The sequence below is a fragment of the Strigops habroptila genome, chromosome 12 (genome assembly GCF_004027225.2).
Source record: "Strigops habroptila isolate Jane chromosome 12, bStrHab1.2.pri, whole genome shotgun sequence".
Taxonomy (NCBI): Eukaryota; Metazoa; Chordata; class Aves; order Psittaciformes; family Psittacidae; genus Strigops; species Strigops habroptila.
The window spans coordinates 21,125,432-21,147,940 of record NC_044288.2 but is presented as its reverse complement, the minus strand read 5'-3'; the positions used below and the strand labels follow the sequence as shown (position 1 = coordinate 21,147,940).

The 22,509-nt window shown below is 58.9% G+C and overlaps 2 protein-coding genes across 4 annotated transcripts; both read right to left on the bottom strand.

Annotated features, from left to right (window-relative positions):
* Positions 1–5,630: 5,630 nt before the first annotated feature.
* SLC35A4 (solute carrier family 35 member A4) lies at positions 5,631–8,486 on the bottom strand. Of its 3 annotated transcripts, none has more exons than XM_030504034.1 (3): positions 8,427–8,471; positions 8,230–8,347; positions 5,631–8,117 (listed from the first exon to the last, which is right to left on the bottom strand). In XM_030504034.1, exon 3 carries the CDS (start codon positions 7,337–7,339, stop codon positions 6,392–6,394), a length of 948 nt encoding a protein of 315 aa, XP_030359894.1. In that variant the 5' UTR covers positions 7,340–8,117; positions 8,230–8,347; positions 8,427–8,471; the 3' UTR covers positions 5,631–6,391. The 3 variants fall into 3 exon arrangements, with proteins under 3 accessions (XP_030359894.1, XP_030359895.1, XP_030359896.1); XM_030504035.1 differs by having other exon boundaries at positions 8,230–8,328; XM_030504036.1 differs by having other exon boundaries at positions 5,634–8,117; positions 8,230–8,328; positions 8,427–8,486.
* A 5,911-nt stretch (positions 8,487–14,397) lies between these two features.
* STING1 (stimulator of interferon response cGAMP interactor 1) lies at positions 14,398–20,500 on the bottom strand. Its single transcript, XM_030504037.1, has 7 exons — positions 20,375–20,500; positions 19,810–20,054; positions 19,041–19,221; positions 17,861–17,969; positions 17,465–17,703; positions 15,795–15,981; positions 14,398–14,874 (listed from the first exon to the last, which is right to left on the bottom strand). Exons 2-7 carry the CDS (start codon positions 20,052–20,054, stop codon positions 14,681–14,683), a joined length of 1,155 nt encoding a protein of 384 aa, XP_030359897.1. The 5' UTR covers positions 20,375–20,500; the 3' UTR covers positions 14,398–14,680.
* Between the last annotated feature and the right edge of the window lie 2,009 nt (positions 20,501–22,509).

Below are 22,509 nucleotides of genomic sequence, written 5' to 3'. Positions count from 1 at the left end.
GCTGGGGAGGTGAGTGCCATCGTGGGGACATCGCGGGGAGGTTTGGGGGCTCACCCGGGTGTGTGGGGCAGGACCTGGCTCATTCCCCCTCTGCCCTGTGTCCCAGCAGGATGTGCGTGTGCGAGCGGCTGTGGGACTCCACAAGGCAGCAGGTAGAGCCCTGCTCAGCGTCCCAGAGCCTTCAGCATGACCCCCATGCCAGGGAACCGGTGCTGGTGGGCCTGGCCTGGGCAGTGGTGATGGGGAAGGGCTGTTCTGCCTGTCCTGGTGGCCCTGAGCACTGTGGTCATGGTGGGAAGGCTTGGGAACCACATGGAACCCTGGGACCCGGCTCCAGGCAGCGCTGGGGGAGCAGAGCTGGGGCAAGGGGGTGATGTCCTCCCACACCATCCATGCTCAGTGTTCTCAGGGGCAGGGGAAAGCTGTGCAGCCAGCACTGAAGACCCCCTGAAGCTCCTCTTCGCTGGGAAAGAGGTGCAGGTGAGAGTGGTGGGACATGGGCATCAAGGGGACGAGGGGCCCTGGGGGACCAGATGGGAGCAGGGGCGGTCTGTCCCACTTGGGACCCTGATGGGTGCTGAGGTCTTGGGCTGATCCTGCCCTACACCCCTGTGGACCCCTCTCCTTTGGGGGGATGCTGGGGGCTACCAGATAGCAGAGGATGTCTCCCCCTACTCCTGCCTGTGCTAAGCCCTCCCTGCCATCTCCATCCCAGTGCGCCAGTCCCCCCTTTACCCTGCACTGGTCATACTGGGATAGGGCAAAGCTGAACATTATCACCCTCTCTCATGCCAGGACAGCTGCTTGACTGTTGATGGCGTCTTCAGCTTGGATGCAGGACAGGTACTGTGGGCCCCATGTCCTTCTGCACCCCTGTCCCAGCCAGATGAGCCAGGGACACGCTGGCCCAAGCTGTTGGCTGGGGGCACTGGGCACCACTGCCAGCTCCTCAGGTGTCACAGGCAGTGCTGGGGACCCAGGGCTTGGTCCTATGTGTGGTTCTGCTGGTGTTCCTCACCCCTTCCCTGTTTCCTCTTGGTTGCTGGGATGTGGCTGCCATGCTGTCTGTGCTTTATTGCCCATGCTGTGCTCTCTGTGCCATGCTGTGCACCACTGTGCCATGCCATTCATGCCATGCTATGCATGCTGTCATCTGCACCGTGCCATCCATACCACCCTACCTGTGCTGTGCTACCTGTGTACCCCATCTGTGTTGTGCTGCCCAAGCCATGGCAGTGCCCTCTGTGCTGGGCCATCTCCACCATGGTGTCCGTGCCGTGCCATGCTGGCTGTGCCATGCCACCCCTGCTTGGCAATGTCTCTCCTACCAGGAGAAGGTTCTGGAGTTGGCAAGACCCCAGCTGGCTCTGGTTCCCCTTGGCTACAGCATGACCCTGCTGCTGTGGGACCCCCATGGCCCTGGGCCCCAGCTACTCTGCCAGAGCATCGTCTGGCAGGTGAGGGCACAGGGAGAGGTGACAGGGAGAGGTGACAGTGCAACGGCATAGTGCTGGGCTCCTGGCTCATCCCGCTGGCCGCAGTCCTGCTGCTATGGGGTGAGACCCAGCCACGGGTGCCAAGAAGCGAAGCTCCCATATTGACCGGCTTGTCCCCAGGTGATCAACACCATCTTCCAAGAACTGGAGGCCCTGGGGGGTGACGCACAGAGCCTGCAAACTGTCAGCCTGGTGCAGGTAGGGCAGGAGCAGGATGTGCTGGGCTGAGGGTCCTGTTCCCTCTCTGCCACTGGCCAGACCCTGCTGTGCCAAGGGACATACATTGTCCCTGTGCTGGCACCCAGTGCCCTGTGCTCGAGGGTGACCAGAGCCTGCAGATCCTTTGGATCCTGAGATCTGTCCCTTTTCAACCCTTACCTGTGCATGGCCATGAGCACCCTGGGTCCCCAGGGAGAGCAGGGTGCTGGCAATCCTCTCTTTGCACCCCTCTGCCTAACACAGCCCTGTTCCAGGTCTGCAGCCATGACAGAGCCTGGGACCTGCTTCATCCTGATGGCCGAGCCCTGCAAATGATGGACATCGCGCCCCTGGGCCTGTAGGTACCTAATGCCCCATGGTCGGGCAGGTGCTCCTCGGGGCTGGTACCCCAACACTGAGCACATGGGGCTGGGCAGGGAGCATGGTGCCCAGCAGAGGGTGGCCAGGGACATCCCTCAGGGAGCACACAGGAAATGGATGGACATGGCCCTGTTCACTAGCTCTGTTCTCCCTCTGCTTCCAGGATGGTGGAGGACGCGAGGGAAGTTGCTGTGCCTGATGCCCAAGCTGCCATCAGTGTGTACGCCTCGGGGCTGGGAGCCATCCCGGCACTGTTCCAGGGGTGTGCACAGCAGCCCCCCGCAGACGGGCACTCGGCCACACAGGGGTGAGGGATTGGGCAGATATCCCATAGGGAGGGGAAGGATTCGGGCCGTGGGGTGACCCTGGGCTCCGCTGCACCCCATTCTCTAGAGTCACCCTCCCCAGAGCCGGCAGCCTCTTCACTCTCACTGTGGAGCGGGAGCTGGAGGGAGGCAGGCTCCAGCGCTCGGCCCTCAGGATCCTGGCATCTCCTGAGGCCACCGGGCCCTGCCCCAGGCTGTACGTACCGGAGCCATGGCTCTGCGCTGGGCTGAGCAATGCCCCCTGCCCCGGCACTACCACAGTGCTGCTGCGGGTCAGGGGGAACTTGGTACCCCCTTGAAGCAGGAGAGACCCCAACACCCCAGCAGGAGCCCATGGCTGGGAGCCAAGGGAGTGTCACCACCCCTGGGGACATGGGCTTGCTCCTAGCATGGCTCCCGTGGGTCAGGGCTCAGCCTGCCCAACCCCATCCCTCTCCTGCGGTGTCCCTTGTCCCACATGCAGGGCACCGGGCACTGGCCACCCCCTGCCTGATGCTGCCTGCCTGCCCTGGGTCGTGGAGCGGCTGCTGGAGGGGAACAACCTGACATTCCTGCTGCTGTGTGTGACGCTGCCAGGTACCCCCTGGATTGGGATGCTGCTTTGGGGTGCCCCTTCCCTAAGGTTTCCCCCCACTCCTGGCACTTGGTCCCAGACCACAGTGGTCAGAGGCTGGAAAGTGGCTCTACTTACCCCCATCATGACGCTGTGCTGGGCAGGGGGAGGTCCTGGTGCTGGTGAACCCCGGTGGTCCCTGCTCAGGGCTTGCTGCTGTCCCAGACACCCCCAGAGCAGAGGTCCTGGCGGCACTGGGGCTGGCCCAGCGGGTGAAGGGGCTGGCCAGGAGGATCTCAGCCACGTTCTGGGACCCTGTGCAAGAGGTGGCGGCGCGTCGGAAGGAGATCCGAGGGCTGCGGATGGAGCTGCTGGCTGGAGCTGCAGGCCCCGAGCAGGAGGTGGCCCTGGCCCAGCTGCGGAAAGCACTGCGGGAGCTGCGGGTGAGGGACCCCCCCTGCCCACCACATGGGACCGGGATGAGGGCTGAGCTCCATCCTGGTGCCAAGACTCTTGTCCAGCACCGAGGGCAGGAGCTGAGGGCTCCCTGCTGGGAGCGGGACAGTGGGGTGGGATGTGGCCCTGGAGGTCTCCAGCACCCCAGCAAGGACCCACTTTTCCAGGTGCTGAAGAGCCAAAGGTGGGAGAAGAAGCAGGCCGAGATGCTCAGGACAAGTGAGGTGCATCAAACCATTACCAAGGTGGGCACTAGACCGGCCATGGCCCCCTCATCCAGGGACAACCCAGGTGCAGGAGGAGCCCTGCATCCTGGCTGCGCTCCCATAACACTTCCTGCTCCCACAGGACCAGGTCTCCCCAGGGAATACAGCGCCAGACCAGCACCCTGGCACCCAAGTGTCCCTGACTAGTACGAGCCTGGAGGCAGCAGGTCTGGAGCGTGGGGACATGCAGGCACCCAATGCCTGGGTGGCTGATCTGTGGGCACGAAGCATCGCTTCACGTGGTGGGAAAAGGCTGGAAGAGGCCTCAGTCTTCCTTCAGCCACACCACGTCATGCTCATTCTCCTTCTCTCTCCCCCCCCAGCACAGGGTGCCAGTGACAGCAGCCAGGGAGGGCACAGCCAAGCCCCGCTGAGCACGGGGCAGGGTCTGCTGGAGGAGCCTGCACCCAGCGAAGCACCGCAGCCATGGCCACTGCCCAGGGGTGACACAGTGAGTGCTGGGTCCCTGAGTGCCCAGGGCCTGCGGCCCTCTGCTCCAGCAACACTGGGTGTTCTGGGTGCTGTCTGAGCCTGCTCTGCTCTGCCAGGCCAGGAGGAGAGCAAGGAGGTGGGCACTGGTTTGTGTTGGAAGGGACCTTAAAGCTCATCCAGGTCCAACCCCCTGCCACGGGCAGGGACACCTTCCACTAGAGCAGGTTGCTCCAAGCCCCTGTGTCCAACCTGGCCTTGAACACTGCCAGGGATGGGGCAGCCACAGCTTCTCTGGGCACCCTGTGCCAGTGCCTCAGCACCCTCACAGGGAAGAGCTTCTGCCTAAGAGCTCATCTCAATCTTCCCTCTGTCAGGTTAAAGCCATTCCCCTCGTCCTGTCCCTACAGGCCCTTGTCCAAAGCCCCTCTCCAGGTTTCCTGGAGCCCCTTTAGGCACTGGAGCTGCTCTAAGGTGTCCCCTTCAGGAGCCTTCTCTTCTCCAGGCTGCCCCAGCCCAGCTCTCTCAGCCTGGCTCCAGAGCAGAGCTGCTCCAGCCCTCGCAGCAGCTCCGGGGCCTCCTCTGGCCTCACTTGAGCAGGGAACCCATCGCTGTGGGCTCTATGCTGTCTCTCAGGGCATGGCAGCCGCAGGGAGCAGACACCCCGAGTCACCCTGTGCCCCCCCTGTCCCTGCAGTGGGACACAGCTCGCTGGCGGCAGGAGGTGACCACGCTGGGCCTGAGCCTGGAGGCAGCGCGGCGGGAGCGGGACATGGCCAAGCGGGACGCAGAGGCTTTGCTGCAGAGCCACCGGTGGGAGCTGCAGCGCCGCAGGCAGCGCCTGCTGCAGGTGGGCAGGGAGCGCTGGGAATGCTGCTCCAGCCTGGCGGAGCTGTGCCAGGCAGCCCCCTGCATCCCGCAGCTGCTCCGGGACCAGCAGCACTTGGCACAGGAGCAGAGGGAGGCCATGGACCGCTGGCACCGGGTGCTGCTGCAGGAGCTGCCGGATGCCAGAGGCACGGGATCGGCCGATGCCAGCACACAGACACCCTGAGCCAGCACCCCAGGGCGCTGGGGACAGCAGGATGGGTCCCTGCAGACCCTGACACCTCATCCCCCTCCATGGAGTGAGCCACCAGCCCTCAGACCAGGGGACTGGCCAGCCCAGCAGTTACACAGGGCAAGGCCTCCCAGCCTGCCCGTTCTGGCTGCTCCAAGCTGCTCCCTGTGGAAAACCGGCCCCAGGGCCGGTGGTTGCTGGCAGAAGGGCTGTGGGGAAAGCGCTTCACCCCTCTGCTCCCCAGAGAAAACCCTGCTCTGCTGCTGGGCATGGGCTGCAGGAGCATGGGCTGCAGCAGTGAGCACGGCGGGATGCTGATGGGTTGGAACTGGTTGAGCTTTAAGGTCCCTTCCAAGCCAAACCAGTCTGGGATTCCATGAATAAAGCATCTGCCTCTCACTGAGGAATGTCATATCCCTGGCCCCCAAACAAAGCTGCTTCCTGCAGGGAGGACAGGCACGCACGTGCTGTTGTACCACAACTTTAATAACCGCAGCCGGAGCCAGCAGTGACTTCTGCACGCCAGGAGATCACTAGCTACAGCATCAGTACAAATTTGGGTGCTGTCTCCCTTTTGGGGAGGAAGTGACAGAGTTCCCACATCCCCCCATTCCCCATCAGCTCCACGCAGAGCAGTGACACCACGCCTGAGGAAGAGAAAGGGGGCCTAAGGGCAGCAGCCCTTCAGGCAGGGGCTGGGGCAAGGGGGTTGGAAAACCCCCGCGGTGGGAGAGATGCCCCAGGCACTGTGCGAGGCTCTGCAGGGAGCAGCACCCGGCCTCGTGCTGATGGTTGGCACTAGCACCAGCCACAGGAGCCGAAATGGCATCAGCCCAGTGCTGGCCTGGCAGCCCACAGCAGTTACCCAGTGCAGGAGCACAGGCACAAGAGATGGGCACGCTGGGGAAGCAGCTTGAAAATACAAGTTACCACACGAACAAGAGGCTCAGGACCCTTGAGGCTGGACATGCCGGATTGCACAGGAATCCTGTGGCACAGAGCTGGAGCAGGGCCCAGCTTTCCCCTTGGGAACAGGGACGGGCACTCCCCTCCTCAGCACTCCTCACCAGCGGTGCATGCACCCACCAGGAACGACTCCCCATGAGCACCAGGGCCGGGAGGCTGATGGGCAGCACTGCTGGTGCTGTGCTTTGCACACCAGCACCAAACACCCCTGAGGAACAAGCAAAGGCTGCCCTGGCACATGCAGGGCAGGAAGGCAGCAGCTACGTGAGCCCATAGTACAAGTGAACAGCGAGGCCGATGCATGAGACAGCAACGAAGAAGAGGAGGGTGAGCTGCAGATTGAAGAGGGCGACGGACAGGAGGGCATTGACCAGGATAGAGCAGGAGATGATGAAGAGCCTGGTGATGTTACTGCTGTGCTTCATCACCACAGACATGATCAAGCCATTCAGGGCCTGGCTGACCACAATCACCAGCACCCAGGAGGAGAAGCCCTCCAAGAAAGCACCCTCTGTGCTGCTCCAGAAGTAGCCGATCAAGTTGAGCAGGACCCCAAAGAAGTAAAGGAAGAGGTTCTGCAGGCTGAGAGGCAGCGCCTGGCTCTTCAGGATGGCTTCTGTGTAGACAGCAGACAAGCCTGATATGAAGCAGTACACCGAGATCAGCACCAAGCCCACCACGGTGATGTGCAGCTTCATCTCGGAGGGGCTGCCAGGGTCCTGCAGGCCCCCCCAGCTGTAGCTCAGCCCAGCAGCCAGCAGCAGCAGCAGCGCCAGCCACTGGCGCACACGGAGTCTTTGGCGCAGGAAGAGGCTGTAGAGGAGCGCGGTGCTGACGATCTTCAAGTTACTCAGGACCTGGTAGGTGCTGGGATCCATGAAGAGCTGCATGTGAACCACCAGGTTGTTGTTGGCAGCATAGAGCAGGGCAGAGAGGGCGAACGGGGCGACGTGGCGCCACGACACAGCGGCTCCCAGCAGCTCCCGGTCCCAGGTGAGCAGGAACAGGAGGGACACCAGCAGCTTTGTCAGCTCGACAAGAACCACCACGGACGTGGAGCTGAAGGGGATCATCCCGTCCACCTTGCACTGGGTCAGGAGCGGGGCGTGAGAGCCGTATATAGCTACGGACAAGAGCAGCATGAGTCCCCACAGCCCCCTCCGGAGCACCCAGTTGGCAGAGGCAGCAGCATTCCCAAACATCACCATTTTCAGGCAGTAGCCAGCAGGGGCGAGCTGGTCTTAGTGCAGAGAGGCCAGATAGACTCGCAGCCTAAAACATTCAAGGAGAGACCAAATACCATGAATTTAATGAGCCTGATTAAGACAAAATGTTACCTGCTACACTTCTGATGCAGCAGAGGAGAACGATTTTGGTTTTCATAAGGAAGAGAACTACACGCTTCCCCTGGAAGCCACACCAAGCATGTTCCTAAGGCAAAGCATGCGCTCAACGGGAGGAGGGATGTGTGGTGAGTGTGACGGTATGTCACAGGCAGCCCTTCAGTCCGCAGGGGCATGGGGAGAGAGGTGAGGGTTAAAGGCAGCTGGAAAACCGTGGGCTGCTGGTGCTTCCAAGCTACGGTGGGTTAGTGGAGTGATCACTGCTGCCACAGTAATAAATACCCCTTAACCAGACCTGCTGATGTCTCGCAATGATGAGGTGTAAAGCTCTTTTCCAGTGGAAAAGAACGGTGGCCGTGCCGTGCCTCTGACAGCCCTAGGAATCCCGTGTGCCTGCTAACTAAGGAACACTGTTCTACAGTCACTGCCGCCGAGGGGCTCCTCGCTAGTCCCGGCCCTTTTTCAAGGAACTGACGTATTCCCGGATTGTCTTATCCACGTTGGGCACGGCATAGTTCTGAGCGGCGTAAATCCCCGTGCACGTTCCGACCACGAAGCCCAGCACGGCCGAGAAGCGGAGCTTGGCTACCAGGTAGCCCGCCAGGAAGCCTTTGAGGAAGGGCGACGCCAGCAGAGAGCCATCCTGAGGAGAAGAGCCAAGGGTGAGGCCGGCGGGCGGCGCAGGGCACGCGGCTCCCCTCACAGCGCTGCCCGGCCGGCCCCTGGCCACCACACGGCCGGGGGGAGCGCGTTACCTGCCCCACGCCAGCGTGCACCTCGTCCTCCACCCTGCGCTGCAGGCTCTCCAGCTGGTCCTTCAGGAAGGCGAGATCCTTCAGCTTCGGCAGCGAGTCCTGGCGGGAGACACGAAGGCTGATGCGGGGGGCGGGAGGGACAACGCGACACTGCCTCAGCCCCGGCCGGGCCGCGCCCGCCGCCCCACTCCACTCACCTTATCATCCGCCATCTTAGCGCAGGCACCACCCGCCGCGCAGGCGCCGCCGCGCGCTGATTGGCTGCTGGCGAGGGACGTGACAACCTAAGCGCCCTTCCGGCCGCCGCCGCCGCCGGCCCGCCCGCCGCCATCTTGAGACGGGGCGGGCTCTGCCTGGCCGCCGCCGCCATGATGGCGGGAGCGCCGCCTCCTCTTAGTGGGGGCTGGTGCCGGGGCAGGGGCTGCTTTGGGCCGCTGGTGTGGGATTGGGGGCCAGCAGCACGGTGTGGTGCTGGTATCAAGCACAAGTGACAGGACATGTCTGATCCCAAGCATGGTGCCTCATTCTGTGCCTCACGGTCCCTCCCCAGCACAAGACAGCCATCCTTCTCCCAGTAGCGAGGGGTGGAGGCGATGCCCCTACCTCCTGCTTCAGAGACAACAGTCTCTGGCCTCAGGGGGCTGGGTGCAGCCCAGGGGCAGTACTAGGCACAGGAAAAGGAGACAAAACATGTCCCAACCTCATTAACCTCTCTTCCTTTCCCTTCATGAGCAGGATGTGTTTGCGCAGGCACCTCTGTGGGCTCTTTCCTCTGTGGCCGGAGCAGCTCAGGGGTCAGAGCTGTTTGGCTGGGCACAGGCAGCGACTCCCTGCACCCTGAGCAGCTTCGTGCCCCACCAGCCTGGTCTGGGCTGGGATACTGCAGTGATGGGAGCAGCTGCTGGCTCCTGCTCTTCCTGCAAAGCCTGGCACCATTGGGGATGGGGAAAGAACAAAAATGACTCCCTAAAACCTTCAAGTTACTACCTAAAGGCTGGAACTGCAGTTCTCTCTCTGCTAAGAGGCTTGGTAAAGAGCTGCCCCTAGAAGGGACCCTGTGTGGACACCCTGAGCTACCTGTGACCCCAGCCTGGCACCCAGGAACAACCCTTCATGCCCACTGGGGACTCTGGGTTGGTTTCCCATTGTCTGTTCACCTTTCTATGAGACATAAGCACCGCACAATCGTGCTGGGCACCACACTAACACACCATTGAAGATGCCAGTGAGACATGGACTGCAGCGCTTTCAGCTTGGGAAACAGGCACTGCAGAACTAGAGGCAGGAGTGAGAAGTGCATGACTGAAATGCAGATTTCAGCTGCGTGGCACACAGTTTAATTAAAAATCGGGATGTTGGGTTTTACATATATGTTATCCCCATGGATGCTACAACAGGATTTAAAGGCTCAAGGGTTTGAAGGTGTGACTCTTCAGGCAGAGCTGTGCGCTAAACCAGGCAGCATGCATGAGCATCGAGACAGCCCTGTGAGGGCTTCTGGACTGCTGCTGGCTCTCATTTAATTTAATTTAACTAATTTATAAATTATATATACTATAATATATAATAATGTAATAATTATAGATAATATATAAATTTATATATTAATTAATAAACTGAATTTAGGCACATTCCCCACAGGTATTACACTGCTCCCACTAAGCCACTGGGGAGAGGCAATGGAAGGGACCTTGGAGCCAGCAGCAGTTGCAGCAGGAAGCAGAGGCAGTTCATTAATAACAAGTTTAAATCCAAGAGATGTGAGCCCATCCCTCACTGGCAGGCCAAGCACTGAGCTGCTGTCTGCATAAGAAATAAGAAACATAAGAAATGTAATGCCTGGAGGTTGGTGAACCTGCCATTTGCCTCACCCACTTCACGCCGACCCACTTTTCAAGAACGATTTTTACTACGTGAAAGGTAAAATGACAATACTTAGTGTGAATTAAGGGCCTTTCTTGGAGCACAATCACAAAACTGGGAAAGTGCAACTTAGTGCAGGCTCTGAGCATTGGGATGTGGTTAAAAAGCAACACTTGAGGGCAGCACAGGCCACTTGAACCGTGGTTGCTGCTCACCTGGAGCTGGTTCCTCATGGCGGGACCAGTCACCGACCCCACAAGCACTTGTCTGCAGAAGACCGTGTGGTTTTCTAGACATGTTCGAGAGGAAAGTCAGGTCTGAAGCCAGCCGAGAAGAGTCACCAGATTGAAGGAGCCAGTTTGCAATAAGGGCCATGTTTTGTTGTTTTTTTGAACAACAAAAGTTCTCTCTTTACAGTTTTCTTGCTGTTCAGCACTGGAGCAGAAGCAACACGAACACTTATTGGTCTGAGGTGCCAACATCCATCACAAACCAGCAAGAAAATGGATGAGATTTCCCAGAGGAGCCAGATGATGGTTCTCACACCCAAACCATTGTGTCTCTCGCACAGAGCATCCCAGAGCAGGGGACACAGCAAACTGGATGCAGTCACTACTGTGGCCACATGAGACTATTCCTTATTCTCCAAAGCAGCAGATTAAAACCAAGAGGGAAATGTCTCTGCTGATGTTCCAGCACTGGGTTTGTGCCATTTAAAGAAGCAGGAAGCTGGATGCTGTGAGGCATCTTTTAATTGCCAATAGGTGTTCTTGAAATTAGTTAGCACTGATGATGGTGCCTGTCATTTACAGGGACAGGCTCTCAGTAGTAATTGACACTGACCTCTCAGCCCCAAACCTGAAGCAGAGGAACTCTCCTTTCTAGTCTATGTGACCCAGAGATGGGAGTTATGTGCAACAGAGGTAAAGGCTAAAATAGTCCCCAAAGGACATGGGGGACAGGCAGCTTCTCGGAGGTGCTGCTCCTGGCCAATATGTTCACCCTCCCCAAGGATGCTCATGTCCTGACTCCAGGCTGGTGATGAGTGCCCAGCGCTCCTGCCTCCCACCATGGCCATGTGGGATGGAAATGGCTCCTGAGCCAAAACCACTTCCCATCCTCAACCTAGCAAGGGCACTGCAGCTTTGAGCTCCATCCCTTTCTTTAAATATCAGTCAGGAATCAGCCTAAAAATTCCCTAGGTCTTCCAGTACAGTGATATTTAACACACACCCATCCCTCCAGAGAGAGAGTTTAGAGGGATTTTAGGCAGTGAGGGGGATGCAAACTCCATAAAATAATTCCTAAATTCACCATTCAAAAGACACAAATTCAGGAGCATTCTTTCTCCATCTTCCCCATCTGCCTGACCCAGACAATTGCTGTATTTGTGCAATGGCAGGTCGGGCTGCACTGCTGGCTTCTCCTTCCAGGAGAAGGAGAAGATGTACAAGAGCAGGAGTAAAGACACTCTTGTAACAGGCACATGCATCTCCTGCAGAAGAACTGATCCGTTTGTCTAAGTTCATGGTAAAAGCCCGAGCAGCTGCTCTGCAGCGGGGCTTGGAGACAACCCAAGTGTCAGCCACTCTGAGGTTAAAAAATAAGCCTCTTTGCTGTATGGAGCAGGATGGATCAGTACAGGCAGTTAATAGTCATTTCTGGTGACCACAAGGAGGAAAGAGCAAAGCGGGCCTCTGAAAGGATGCCTAAGGCTGGTCCTTGGGTTGCAAATGAACAGGAGCTGGGCCTATTTACATCTCAATGGCACTAACAAAACCTGCTGGAAGAACAGCGAAGATGTGAGGAAGAGCTGTGAGAAGCCTTGTCCTTGGCACCCCTGGCTGCAGGGAGGGTGCAGACAGGCTGTGCCTGGCTCTGTGCCTCGCTCATCCTCTCTTGCTCTGTGCCACGGACATCCCTGCTTGACCCGGGACCTGCCACTGGATGTTGGACCTTGGACCTGCTCAGCTCATCTCACTGAGCTGTGGTAGCGTTGCTGCTCCCTGCCTATGGCTTGGGTCTGCTGCTCTCTGATGTTTCTCCTTCATCCTGAGGGCAGGGAAGAGCTGCTCAGGCTCTGGAGCAGCGCTGGGTGAAGATGCTCAACAAGCCCACGCTGCTGCTTCTGCCTGTTCCCGTGTTGCTGAGCTCAGCCCTGGTGCCACACATTCACCTTGAGTCTCAGGAGGTGCCCACAGCATTAGCTCTGTGCCCTTGGAATGCTGCTCTGAAACAGGAGGTTGGGATCAGGACCATGCCCTGACCCCTCAGGATCGTCACTCTGCTCCCTGCACCCCGGGCTGTGTGTTTCCTACCAGGAGCAGGAGGTGCCTCCCCTGCAGCAGCAGTTTTCCCCTCTCCCTCTCTGGCCAGTGCAGTACCAGGCACTCAGCACATCCTGGAGGCCTCAGCAAAGATCCCCATCACCTCTGCAAGCCACCAGGCGGAGAGGAGCTGCCTCTTGCTCTTTGCTGTCACAAACCCTCCCTTACCAGCCCTTTCATCTGCCAGTTTTCTCTTGCACAGACGCAGTGCCCAGGGATTATGCTGCAGATTAAGGTTTTACTGAGTCCTGAAATGGGTTCCAATTCCCACTCCCAGCAGGACCAACATGTAGCCAAATCTCCTCCGAAAGCTTGGAGGTGGCGAGAGGTATCTCCCACCATGTTCTGCCACATGCATGGAAGATGGAGCCCTGATACTTACCTGGGGTGCTGTGCTGAGGGGCAGCTGCAGTAAGAGCAGTTTTATCCTGGGAAGGAAAGCTTAGGAGAGGCAGAAGGAACCGCAGTTGTCTCACCAGTGGCTTTAAATGAGACAGGAATAAGCTGTCTTTACTCAGTGTCACACTGGGAGCAGGAGGTGCCAGCACAGAGCACACTTCTAGGCCAAGAGTGTGGTACCCACCTGTGAGGGCCAGCAAACGCTGTTCTAAGGGCTCACAGGGATCAGCACTGTGTGAGGAGAAGGACATCCAGGTGCTTGCTGGCCATGGGCTGCCCAGGAGCCTGAGCAGGTCACAGGGGCCTTTTGAATCCCAGAGGCTTCCCAAGGCGGTTAAGGAGGTGGGTTAGAGGCTCTCGGCGGCTCTGCTCAGGTGGCTGTGCAGCACGTGGCTCTGCATGCTTCCTGTGGCTCGTGGCCTGTGGGAGGTGACTGCAGGGTTTTCCAGGCTGCCCTTTTCCCAGCAGAAACCACACTCAGCCAAGCTCTCATCCAAACGGTACACCCAGGGTTTTCTTCTTCTACTCAGAGGGGAAGCACTGGTGCTGTGGCTGTACTTCTAAGATGAGCCCCATAAGCTCAGTGCCCAGCCAGTGCAGGATGGGTGCACACATGTATGACTGTGTTCTCAGGGGGATCCCTTTATGGAATCCCAGCCTGGTTTGGGTTGAAGGGACCTTAAAGCTCCTCCAGTTCCAAGCCCCTGCCACGGGCAGGGACACCTTCCACTAGAGCAGGTTGCTCCAAGCCCCTGTGTTCAACCTGGCCTTGAACACTGCCAGGGATGGGGCAGCCACAGCTTCTCTGGGCACCCTGTGCCAGCGCCTCAGCACCCCCACAGGGAAGAGCTTCTGTCTAAGAGCTCATCTCAATCTTCCCTCTGGCAGGTTAAAGCCATTCCCCTTGTCCTGTCCCTACAGGCCCTTGTCCAAAGCCCCTCTCCAGGTTTCCTGTAGCCCCTTTGGGATTTTGCTATCTTCCCAGCTGGGAAGGCTTCTGGCAGCAGCTGACTATGGGGAGTGTGTTTCTTGGCTGCTTCCTTTGGCCCAGGCAGTCCCTCTGGAGCAGGATCCATCCCCTGCCCTGCTTCTACCTGAGCAGATGAGGCCCAAGTACTTAGGCTGGCCCTGTGAAAGTTGTCCCAGGACTGCACCCTGCCCCTTTCCCAGCACTCCAGGGGTCTGGCATGTCCTCTGGGGCTGGAGAAACACTTCTGTGGGGTGCTTGGGAGCAATGTGGGCATGTGAATTACTGGATGGAGCAAAGGCAGGGAGGTTTCTTGCACTTTGGGACCACTGATTGTCAGTCAGTGTCAGTCCTCCACAGTCGGAATGGGTGGAATTGAGGCTGTTTGTGTGTAAGTGCACGGAGGGTTCATCAGGCTGGAGGGTGCCCCGGAAGTCCTGCACTTCCCCCTTGTGCCTGCAGAAGCCATCCCATTAGTGAGGCCAGGGTGGATGGAGGTGTTGGAGCCAGCACACACATCGTGGCTGGGATTTCCAAAGCCCAACCTAGCACCACCGGATCACTGCGGGCAGACCGCACATCATGCCAGAGATTCGGGATACTGCAACTTGCCTCAGAGGAAAATGCTTTATATGACACGAATCAAAGCAGATTGAAACCAAACCCAAACATCCACAGATAACTACAGGAGATGGACATGAAGAGGACAGGAAGCGTGTCACAGGGCTCTGCTTTGAGTCAGCACTTTCCAGTGACCACGATGCATGGGAGGCTTCGCTGGGCAGCTCCTGCAGGAGGCTGGGGCTCGCTGCCATGGGCAGCACTTGCTGCAGGAGGAAGGGGCTAAGGGCAGGCCCGAGGGGACGGTGTGGGGCTGGGCGGTGCTTCAGGTGCTTTAGAAGCCGTCACTTCGCAGCGGCTGCGGCAGGTCTGAGGTGCTGATGTGGAGGCTGAGCTCTGCTGAGCTGAGGGCGGTGGATGGGGTGTGCGGGGGGTTCTCCTCCTGCACCGGGTACTCCTCACAGTGCTGCTGCCGGAGGTGCCACAGGATCTCTCTGGACAAGAAGTGGGGCTCCGCTTCTGCTGGCTCTGGAACAGAAACAGACAAAACCCACCTGCACTGGTGAGTCCAAGGCAGGGCAGGGAGCAGAGTTCCTGCACACACAGCATTCCCTGAGAAGTCAAAACATGGTGCTTGCTTCCCCCTTTCAGCTTGTCAGGAGAAAGAAGTTAAAAGAGAAAGTGCACGAAGGAGAGTGAAATACAGGCACGGTGTTGTGATGGGAACTACCTCGCTGGGTAGAAATGCTTCTCCCCATCAGGGAGAGAGCTGAATTTCCTCTGAAAAACAATGAGGTTCACTTCAGCAAGAAGCACAAAGCTGTTGTCAAGGCCTGCTGCTCTGGAGGTGTGGAGAAGGGAAATGAAAGGACGATGGGAAGAAGGAAAAACTTTGCTCCTGGACTCCTGGAATCATAGAGTCACAGATTGGTTTGGATTGGAAGGGACCTTAAAGTTCATCCAGTTCCAACCCCCTGCCACGGGCAGGGACACCTTCCACTAGAGCAGGTTGCTCCAAGCCCCTGTGTCCAACCTGGCCTTGAACACTGCCAGGGCTGGGGCAGCCACAGCTTCTCTGGGCACCCTGTGCCAGCGCCTCAGCACCCTCACAGGGAAGAGCTTCTGCCTAAGAGCTCATCTCAATCTCCCCTCTGGCAGGTTAAAGCCATTCCCCTTGTCCTGTCCCTGCAGGCTCTTGTCCAAAGCCCCTCTCCAGGTTTCCTGGAGCCCCTTTAGGCACTGGAGCTGCTCTAAGGTGTCCCCTTCAGGAGCCTTCTCTTCTCCAGGCTGCCCCAGCCCAGCTCTCTCAGCCTGGCTCCAGAGCAGAGCTGCTCCAGCCCTTGCAGCAGCTCCATGGCCTGCTTCCCCTTGTTTGCCCTGCTCTGAGGTCTCTCAAGGGCTGGCAGAGCACAGCCACCGTGTGGGCACCCTCCTGCCTCCTCACTCACCCTCATACGCAATGAGCCGGTAGGTGCCCGCGCACTCCTTGGAGCCTTTCAGGATCTCCTCCAAGCTCCTGTAGAAAAGCTTGGCCTGCTCCAGGCGGTCCTCCCGGCTGAAGGCAGCACACTCATCCTGGGACATGGCGTAGAGGGACTGCAGCGGGGTGGCATATTCCACTGCACAGTGCCAGAGCTGCAGGGAAGGAAGAAACAGACATGAGGGCAGAAGAACTGAGCAGCCAGCAAAGGGCTGCCAGGGGACCCTGGTGCTGGGCAGAGCCCTCAGACCCCTCAGCTGCTCCGTGCCCTGCCCTGGGGCTGTGCGATGGACCACAGGGAGATTGAGATGAGCTCTGAGGCAGAAGTTCTTCCCTGTGAGAGTGCTGAGGTGCTGGCACAGGGTGCCCAGAGAAGCTGTGGCTGCCCCATCCCTGGCAGTGTTCAAGGCCAGGTTGCACACAGGGGCTTGGAGCAACCTGCTCTAGTGGAAGGTGTCCCTGCCCGCGGCAGGGGCTGGAGCTGGATGATCACACCTTCTCTGCGGCTGCTCTGCTGGACAAGTGGAATTCTGAGTGTCCTAATGGGGTGCAGGAGAATGGAGAGGAGGATAAACACTGGCGAGATGAATGCTCAGCTAGGAGGAGGCTGATCAAACAGATGAGGTTTGTTAAAGCCCTAAGAATTCCAAGGAGGAGCTGGGTTGCCAGTAAGTCTTCTACTGGGTAAACTGGAAAGTTTAATAAAGCATTAGAAGGAAGAGGAATGGGATCCCTCCGTAAATAGCAGGAAGAGCTTCCAGCTTTGGGAGGCAGATGCCCCAGTGACCCAGTGCTGGTGCCAAGGGGTGGGTTTTACTGGCAGCACACGGTGGGGCAGGGCAGGTCCAGGCTGCAGAGCTGCTGGAGCTCCCTTGGAGCCGAGTGACTCAGCAGGAGGCTGGCAGATGAAACACAGCATCGGTGTGTGCATCGTGGCAGGAAAAGCCCAATGCCGACTGCACTATCCCAGAGGCAGGGCCAGGAAGGAGGCTCTGGAGCCCCTGCGGGCAGCAGCTCAGTGCTCGGGCACCAGCAAAAGGCCACTTATGGGGACCCAGGTGGGAAGCATCGCTCTGCCAACACCTCCATCCACGGCTGTGGCAGCAGGACCAGCATGTTCCCTCCTCCACAGAGGCCCAACTGCTTGGAGGTGTGGAAGGAGATGAGTGCAGTGTGAGATGGAGGGATTTAGGGCTCCACAGCCTGGAAAAGAGGTGACTGGTGCATTGGGAGAGAGTCAAATGATGTAATGACTCACAGAGACATTTTCGAGCACCTCTTCACAACAAAAATATTCACTTGTCCCATGGGAAGTGATGCTCTGTACCCTACAGCTGCTGCTTTCTGCTCACGTCTCTGCTGCTTTCTGGACTCCCATGAGCTCCAGGAGGGGTTAAATGAGCCCAACATCCCTGCAAGGGCTGAGCCTGGGAGGAGGCAGCCAGCAGGAAGGGGTGCAGATGGGCCTTCATTGACCAGGACCTCTCCATGCCATGGAAGCCTGCTGAAAGCTGGGTGTATCTATGGGGAGAGGGGACACTGTCCTGCCCATATGGCCACTTCTGGACCAGGGTCTGAGGCCAGGAGGACCTTTGGGCTGAGGCATGCTGACCACTGGCCTGACGCTGCACTCTCTACCTTGTTATCCTCATCCCTGATGGCATAGAGGCTGTGTTTGTAGACCCTGTTTTTGGTGCCAGCTCGGGTCAGAGTGGTTTCAGTGAGGTCGGTCAGGTACTGGATATTGCTGTCAGCTTTCTCCAGGTCATCACAGACGTCGCAGCTCAGAGGGACCAAGATGTGGAGCTTCCAGGTGCCCCTGCATGACAGCACGCTGGGGTTGGCTCTGCTGAATTCCTCCATTGACTTTGGCAGCCCTGGTGGAAGAGAGCATGGGGCAGAGGGGGCTGGTGTGAGTCCAGCTGCTTTCCACCTCGCTCCCCATTTCCCTGCTAACGCTGTAAAAGTGGGAGGATTGTTATTAGGAGCTATTTCTATCTCTAGGCATGATAATGCAGGGAAAGAGCTACGTACGTGGCAGGACTATTTTTAGGTACCCAACATAATAAGACCAGGCAAGTCCATGAGCGACGTTCTGCTTGGACCTCTCGGACATCTCGGACGCTTCCACTGCTGAGGGCTTCTGCAGAGGGAACAAAGACAGAGCAGGGGGGGTGAAAGCAGCACCTGGGCTCTTCTGCATCGCTGGGTTCTCTGCAGGGACTGGGAGCAGACTGACGTGGAGGTGAGCTCCCTGCTGCCCCTTCCACCACCACAGCCCCTGCAGGTGAGGAAGCTGATGCTGGGGCGAGTGGGGCATGTTTCTGGCTGCACCCTCCATCGGGATTGTGTGTCCCAGGGCAACTTATGGCTCTGCCCAGTGCTTCCAGCATCTGAGAGGGGACATTCCACCGCCTGATGGTGGGGTTTCCAGGGCCACCAGTGGCTCCTGTGTGTTCACAGAGTGGTGAGAACACCATGAGCCAGCTCTGTGTGTTCATTAGGGTGCTGAGGCGCTGGCACAGGGCGCCCAGAGAAGCTGTGGCTGCCCCATCCCTGGCAGTGTTCAAGGCCAGGTTGGACACAGGGGCTTGGAGCAACCTGCTCTAGCGGAAGGTGTCCCTGCCTGTGGCAGGGGGTTGGAACTGGATGAGCTTTATGTCCCTTCCAACCCAAACCAGGCTGGGGTTCCATGAGTCTGTGATTTAGTTGGAAATAGGTGTTCAGTCCCCAAAGCACCTTCCTGTAGCCTGCATGATCCCTCTCCCATGCAGCTCAGCTGGGGGAAAGCAGAGCCCTGGAGTACTGCAGAGGTACCTGGAGCTTGGCTCTCTGCCCGCAGCCCCCCCTATAATGAACCCATAGACAGCACACAGCCACCCCTTCCCTCAAGTACCGGCTTCACTGACACACTTATAAACACCCGGGGTTTGTGTCAGTGGGGCTCTGGCTGCGGGAGGGCTGCTGCCAGCACCGGGGGGGCCGTGCTCATTCAAAGGCAGGCTGGCAGCTCCTGCCTACAGCGTGGCAGCACGGCGTGGAGGAGATCAGCTCTTTGGGGCTGAGCTGATGAGGTGTTTGCCCCACTGTGGGGCAGGGTGCGGGTGGGCTGTATGTGCAGGGGCCATGCGGACCCGGCCGTGTGCCCCCACCACTGCGTAGGGCTGAAGCGCTCCCCCAGCAGCCAGCCAGGACAGAGGGGTTGGTGCCTTACGTGGAGCCCCAGGGCGAGGCTGAGGAGCTGGCACAGGGCGGCCAGGCCAAGGTGGAGGCCAAGCTTCTGCCTGTCTTCATCGAGAAGAGCCACGCAGGCCAAGGCGCAGAGCAGCAGCGCGGGCCCGTGCCAGGGCAGCGGGAAGCAGGCGCTCAGCGCCCTCCAGAAGCTGCCGCGGTGCCTGCAGGGGACAGGGAGACAGGAGCAAGCAGCACATGGGGCACTGGCCAAGGGATGCTCCCACCTCCCTGCCAGTGCTGCTGACTCCTAGAGCCCTGGGGGACCCTGCTCAGCGCACCCGGGGTGCCTCCCGGGATTGGGTCGCTTGCAGCACCCACGGGTGTCAGAGGGGAGCAGATGCAGTGTCACACAGGACGGCAAGGGGATACTATCTCCAACAGCTCGATGCCCGCCAGTACGGGGTGGTGGGAAGAGGCTGGGGGCTGAGGTATGTTACACAGGGAAAGGGCACATTGGGGAGCTATGAGGAGAGGAGGGGAGAGGAAAGGAGAGGAAAGAAAAGGCGAGGAGACATCCATACATGAGAGCTAGGCAGGCAGGAGAGGGGGAGAGAAGGGAGGAAGAGATGGGAGGGATGGGAAGCTGATGGAGAGCAGTGTGTGCTGCTGGGGCACAGCAGAGCCTTGCCACAGAGGGCACAAGCAGGAGTAAAGGAGCAGATGCTCCCCCCAACACCCAGAGGCTGCTCTGTCCTCGTCCCCAGGGTGGCCCCGCAGCCTGGGACACAGCCGTGGCCAGGCTGTCTCACCTGGACTGGAGGTGGAAGATCTCCTCCGCCAGGTAGCAGGTGCCCTTGAGCAGCACCCCGACCTGCAGGGCCAGAAAGTGGAAGGTGAGGCTGCGGGCGGTGGGCAGGAGGGGCTCCCCGGCGAGGTACAGCGCTGCGGCACACACGGCCAGGAGCAGGTACCCGGCGCGCTGGGCTCGGCCTCCCCGCGCTCTGGGGATGCGCAGGGTGCTGGGGCGCTGCGGCCGCTGTGGTCCCCGAGACATCTGTGGCAGAGAGCAGGGGTCAGCAGTGACCACTGCCCCCAGCACCCACCGCGGGGAGTGGAGAAGGGGAACACGTGCACATCCAGTGCCCACTGAGCACCCCAAAGCTTGCAACGGAGCCCTCTGCACGCTGCCGAAATGCAGCTGCTCCTGGGGAGGTTCCCTTGTGCGCTGCCCAGGGCTGCCCCCCGTGCCCCAATGGGCTTGGCAAGCAGGGCCTGGGGGGCCACCCCACTCCCAAATCCCAACCTCACGCCAGCCCCTCCTGCTCTGCAGCCACAGGGCCTGGGGGAGCAGTGAGTGCTCCTCGTTGTACTCACCGCAGCAGCTGCCCGGGTTTCCCGCCCCGTGGTTGCTGGGCTCAGTGCTCCCGCCTGGGCGGCTGCTGCTGCACACAGAGACCTGGAGCACCTTAACGGGCTCCTGGTGCCCTGGGTGCGGCTGCCCTTCCCAGCACCACGGAAAGTGAAAATGAAAGGAGCAATCATGGCTGCAGAGAGGAGCAGAGCCCTCCCTCCTGCAGCACGCAGGAAACCCGGGCACTGGGCAGCACGTGTGGCAGGTTTCAAACATGACTTCTGGGAAGCCCCGACTTACCTGGCAGGTCACAGTGGGCTGAGCCAAGCCGCGGTAAGGAAGGAGACAAGAACTTAGATTTAATTTACTGAGTGCAGCAGGTTTCCAGGGGTGAAACAGAAGCAAATTCCTTCTAGCAGAGAGGGGACACACACACAGTGGGGTCCCCCCACCCCACACAGCTCCGGGAGATGCTGACTCAGGAGCAGTGCCCATGGACACTGCAACACACGGACAGCTGCTGCCGGGCTCTGGCTGGTCAATAAGGCCCTCCAGCCTCTCGGGTGCCTGGTTCTGGTGGCCACAGACCCAGGGCAGCAGATGTCCTCTGGGGCAACAGCACAAGAGGGACATGGAGCTGCTGGAGCGAGGCCAGAGGAGGCCCCGGAGCTGCTGCGAGGGCTGGAGCAGCTCTGCTCTGGAGCCAGCTGCTCCTGGAGGGAACACCAACCAGCAAGGGGAAAAGTGGCTGCTCCGTCTTTGCAAGACACAAAGGTTTAGCAGCTCTGGAGGCAAGAAAGGGGTGCAGCCTCTGCTGTTCCCCAAGAGGCAGAACTTTGTTCTCCCTAACCCTTCACTTTCCCCACTGCTCCAGGTCTGTTGTTCTGAGAGTTTTTCTCTTTGGAGCTTTGAAGTATGTGCCCAACACTGGTAAAGTGTGGGATTTTCCCTTTTCCAGCTGTATTTTACCTCCTTTAGCTTTATTCACCTGCTAACGAAGGCCTCACTGGTTGCCAAAGCCCAGGAACACCAGATGTAGCCAGCGAGGCTGGGCAGTTTGCACTCCTTTGAGTTCTTGAGCCTTTGTCTAAGCACGTCTAAGTCTTCTTCCCTCACAGAGCACTGCAAGCTGACCCTGTGGAGCAGAGCTGCTCAGAGGAAGATGGCGAAGGAAAGACACACGGAGCCATCTGAGGATAAGGCAGGACTCAGCTAACTCCTCCAGCGATGCTCTGCTGGTTTGTAGCGGGCGATGCTGGCACAGGATCGTGTTGGCAGGCACACAGAGCAGATCACTCAGGGCTGCTCTCTGGAACGGGAGCTACGAGCACAGCTGAGGACAAAAGACCCCACAAACGCCCTGGCTCTTCAGGCTGAGAGGGTGAAAGCAGAGCTGCAGGTGAAATGCCTCCTGAAATGGCATTTTGGGTGCTGTGTGAGGGGCCAGCAGCCGCCAGCACGGAGAGGCAGCTCCTGGCTAAGCGGGGAGAGCTTTGTCTGCAGCAGGAGCTGCTAGGGGTGGGGACCAGCCAGGAATTCTCACAGCAGATGCGGCCCGGAGCGTCTTCTCTGGTGCTGGGGAGCAGAACTCACCCTGTTGGAGAAGAGGACCAGGATAGGAGCTCATGTGGGGTACGGAAAAGCGCATATGGGTCAATTGCACTGTTTGGGAAGGGGTGGGAAGAGACTGAAATCTGCAGGACACCTGAAAAGTCTGAGGTGAGGTGGAAGAGAAGCAGGGATGAAGGCAGCAGGTAGGAGAAGAGTGTCCTAACAAGAGAAAGCAGGAAATGAGAGGAACAGGACAAGCGGAATGGCTTTAACCTGCCCGAGGGGAGATTGAGATGAGCTGTTAGGCAGAAGCTCTTCCCTGTGAGGGTGCTGAGGCGCTGGCACAGGAAAGGTGTCCCTGCCCGTGGCAGGGGCTTGGAACTGGTCCCTTCCAACCCAAACCAGTCTGGGATTCTGGGATTCTATGGGAATGTTGGAAGAAAAGCAGTTTTGTCTCTGGCCCAGGACTGAGGGAGCCATAAGGGCGGGAGTACTTGGGATTAGTGTTATTTGAGCATTTCCAGCTCCCCATACTGGTGGAGACTGGTGTGGCAGGGACGGACAGTGGCCTGCTTTGTGCTTGTTCTCTGCTCTTCTGCAACGAAGG

Excerpts from the sequence above, each read along its gene's own strand:
- STING1 (XM_030504037.1), bottom strand. The coding sequence starts at position 20,054 with ATGTCTCGGGGACCACAGCGGCCGCAGCGCCCCAGCACCCTGCGCATC. Across the intron at positions 17,970-19,040 it reads GCCTCGCCCTGGGGCTCCAC|AAGCCCTCAGCAGTGGAAGC; the intron begins GTAAGGCACCAA and ends TTCCCTCTGCAG. Across the intron at positions 14,875-15,794 it reads CCGGCTCATTGCGTATGAGG|AGCCAGCAGAAGCGGAGCCC; the intron begins GTGAGTGAGGAG and ends TTTCTGTTCCAG.
- SLC35A4 (XM_030504034.1), bottom strand. The coding sequence starts at position 7,339 with ATGGTGATGTTTGGGAATGCTGCTGCCTCTGCCAACTGGGTGCTCCGG.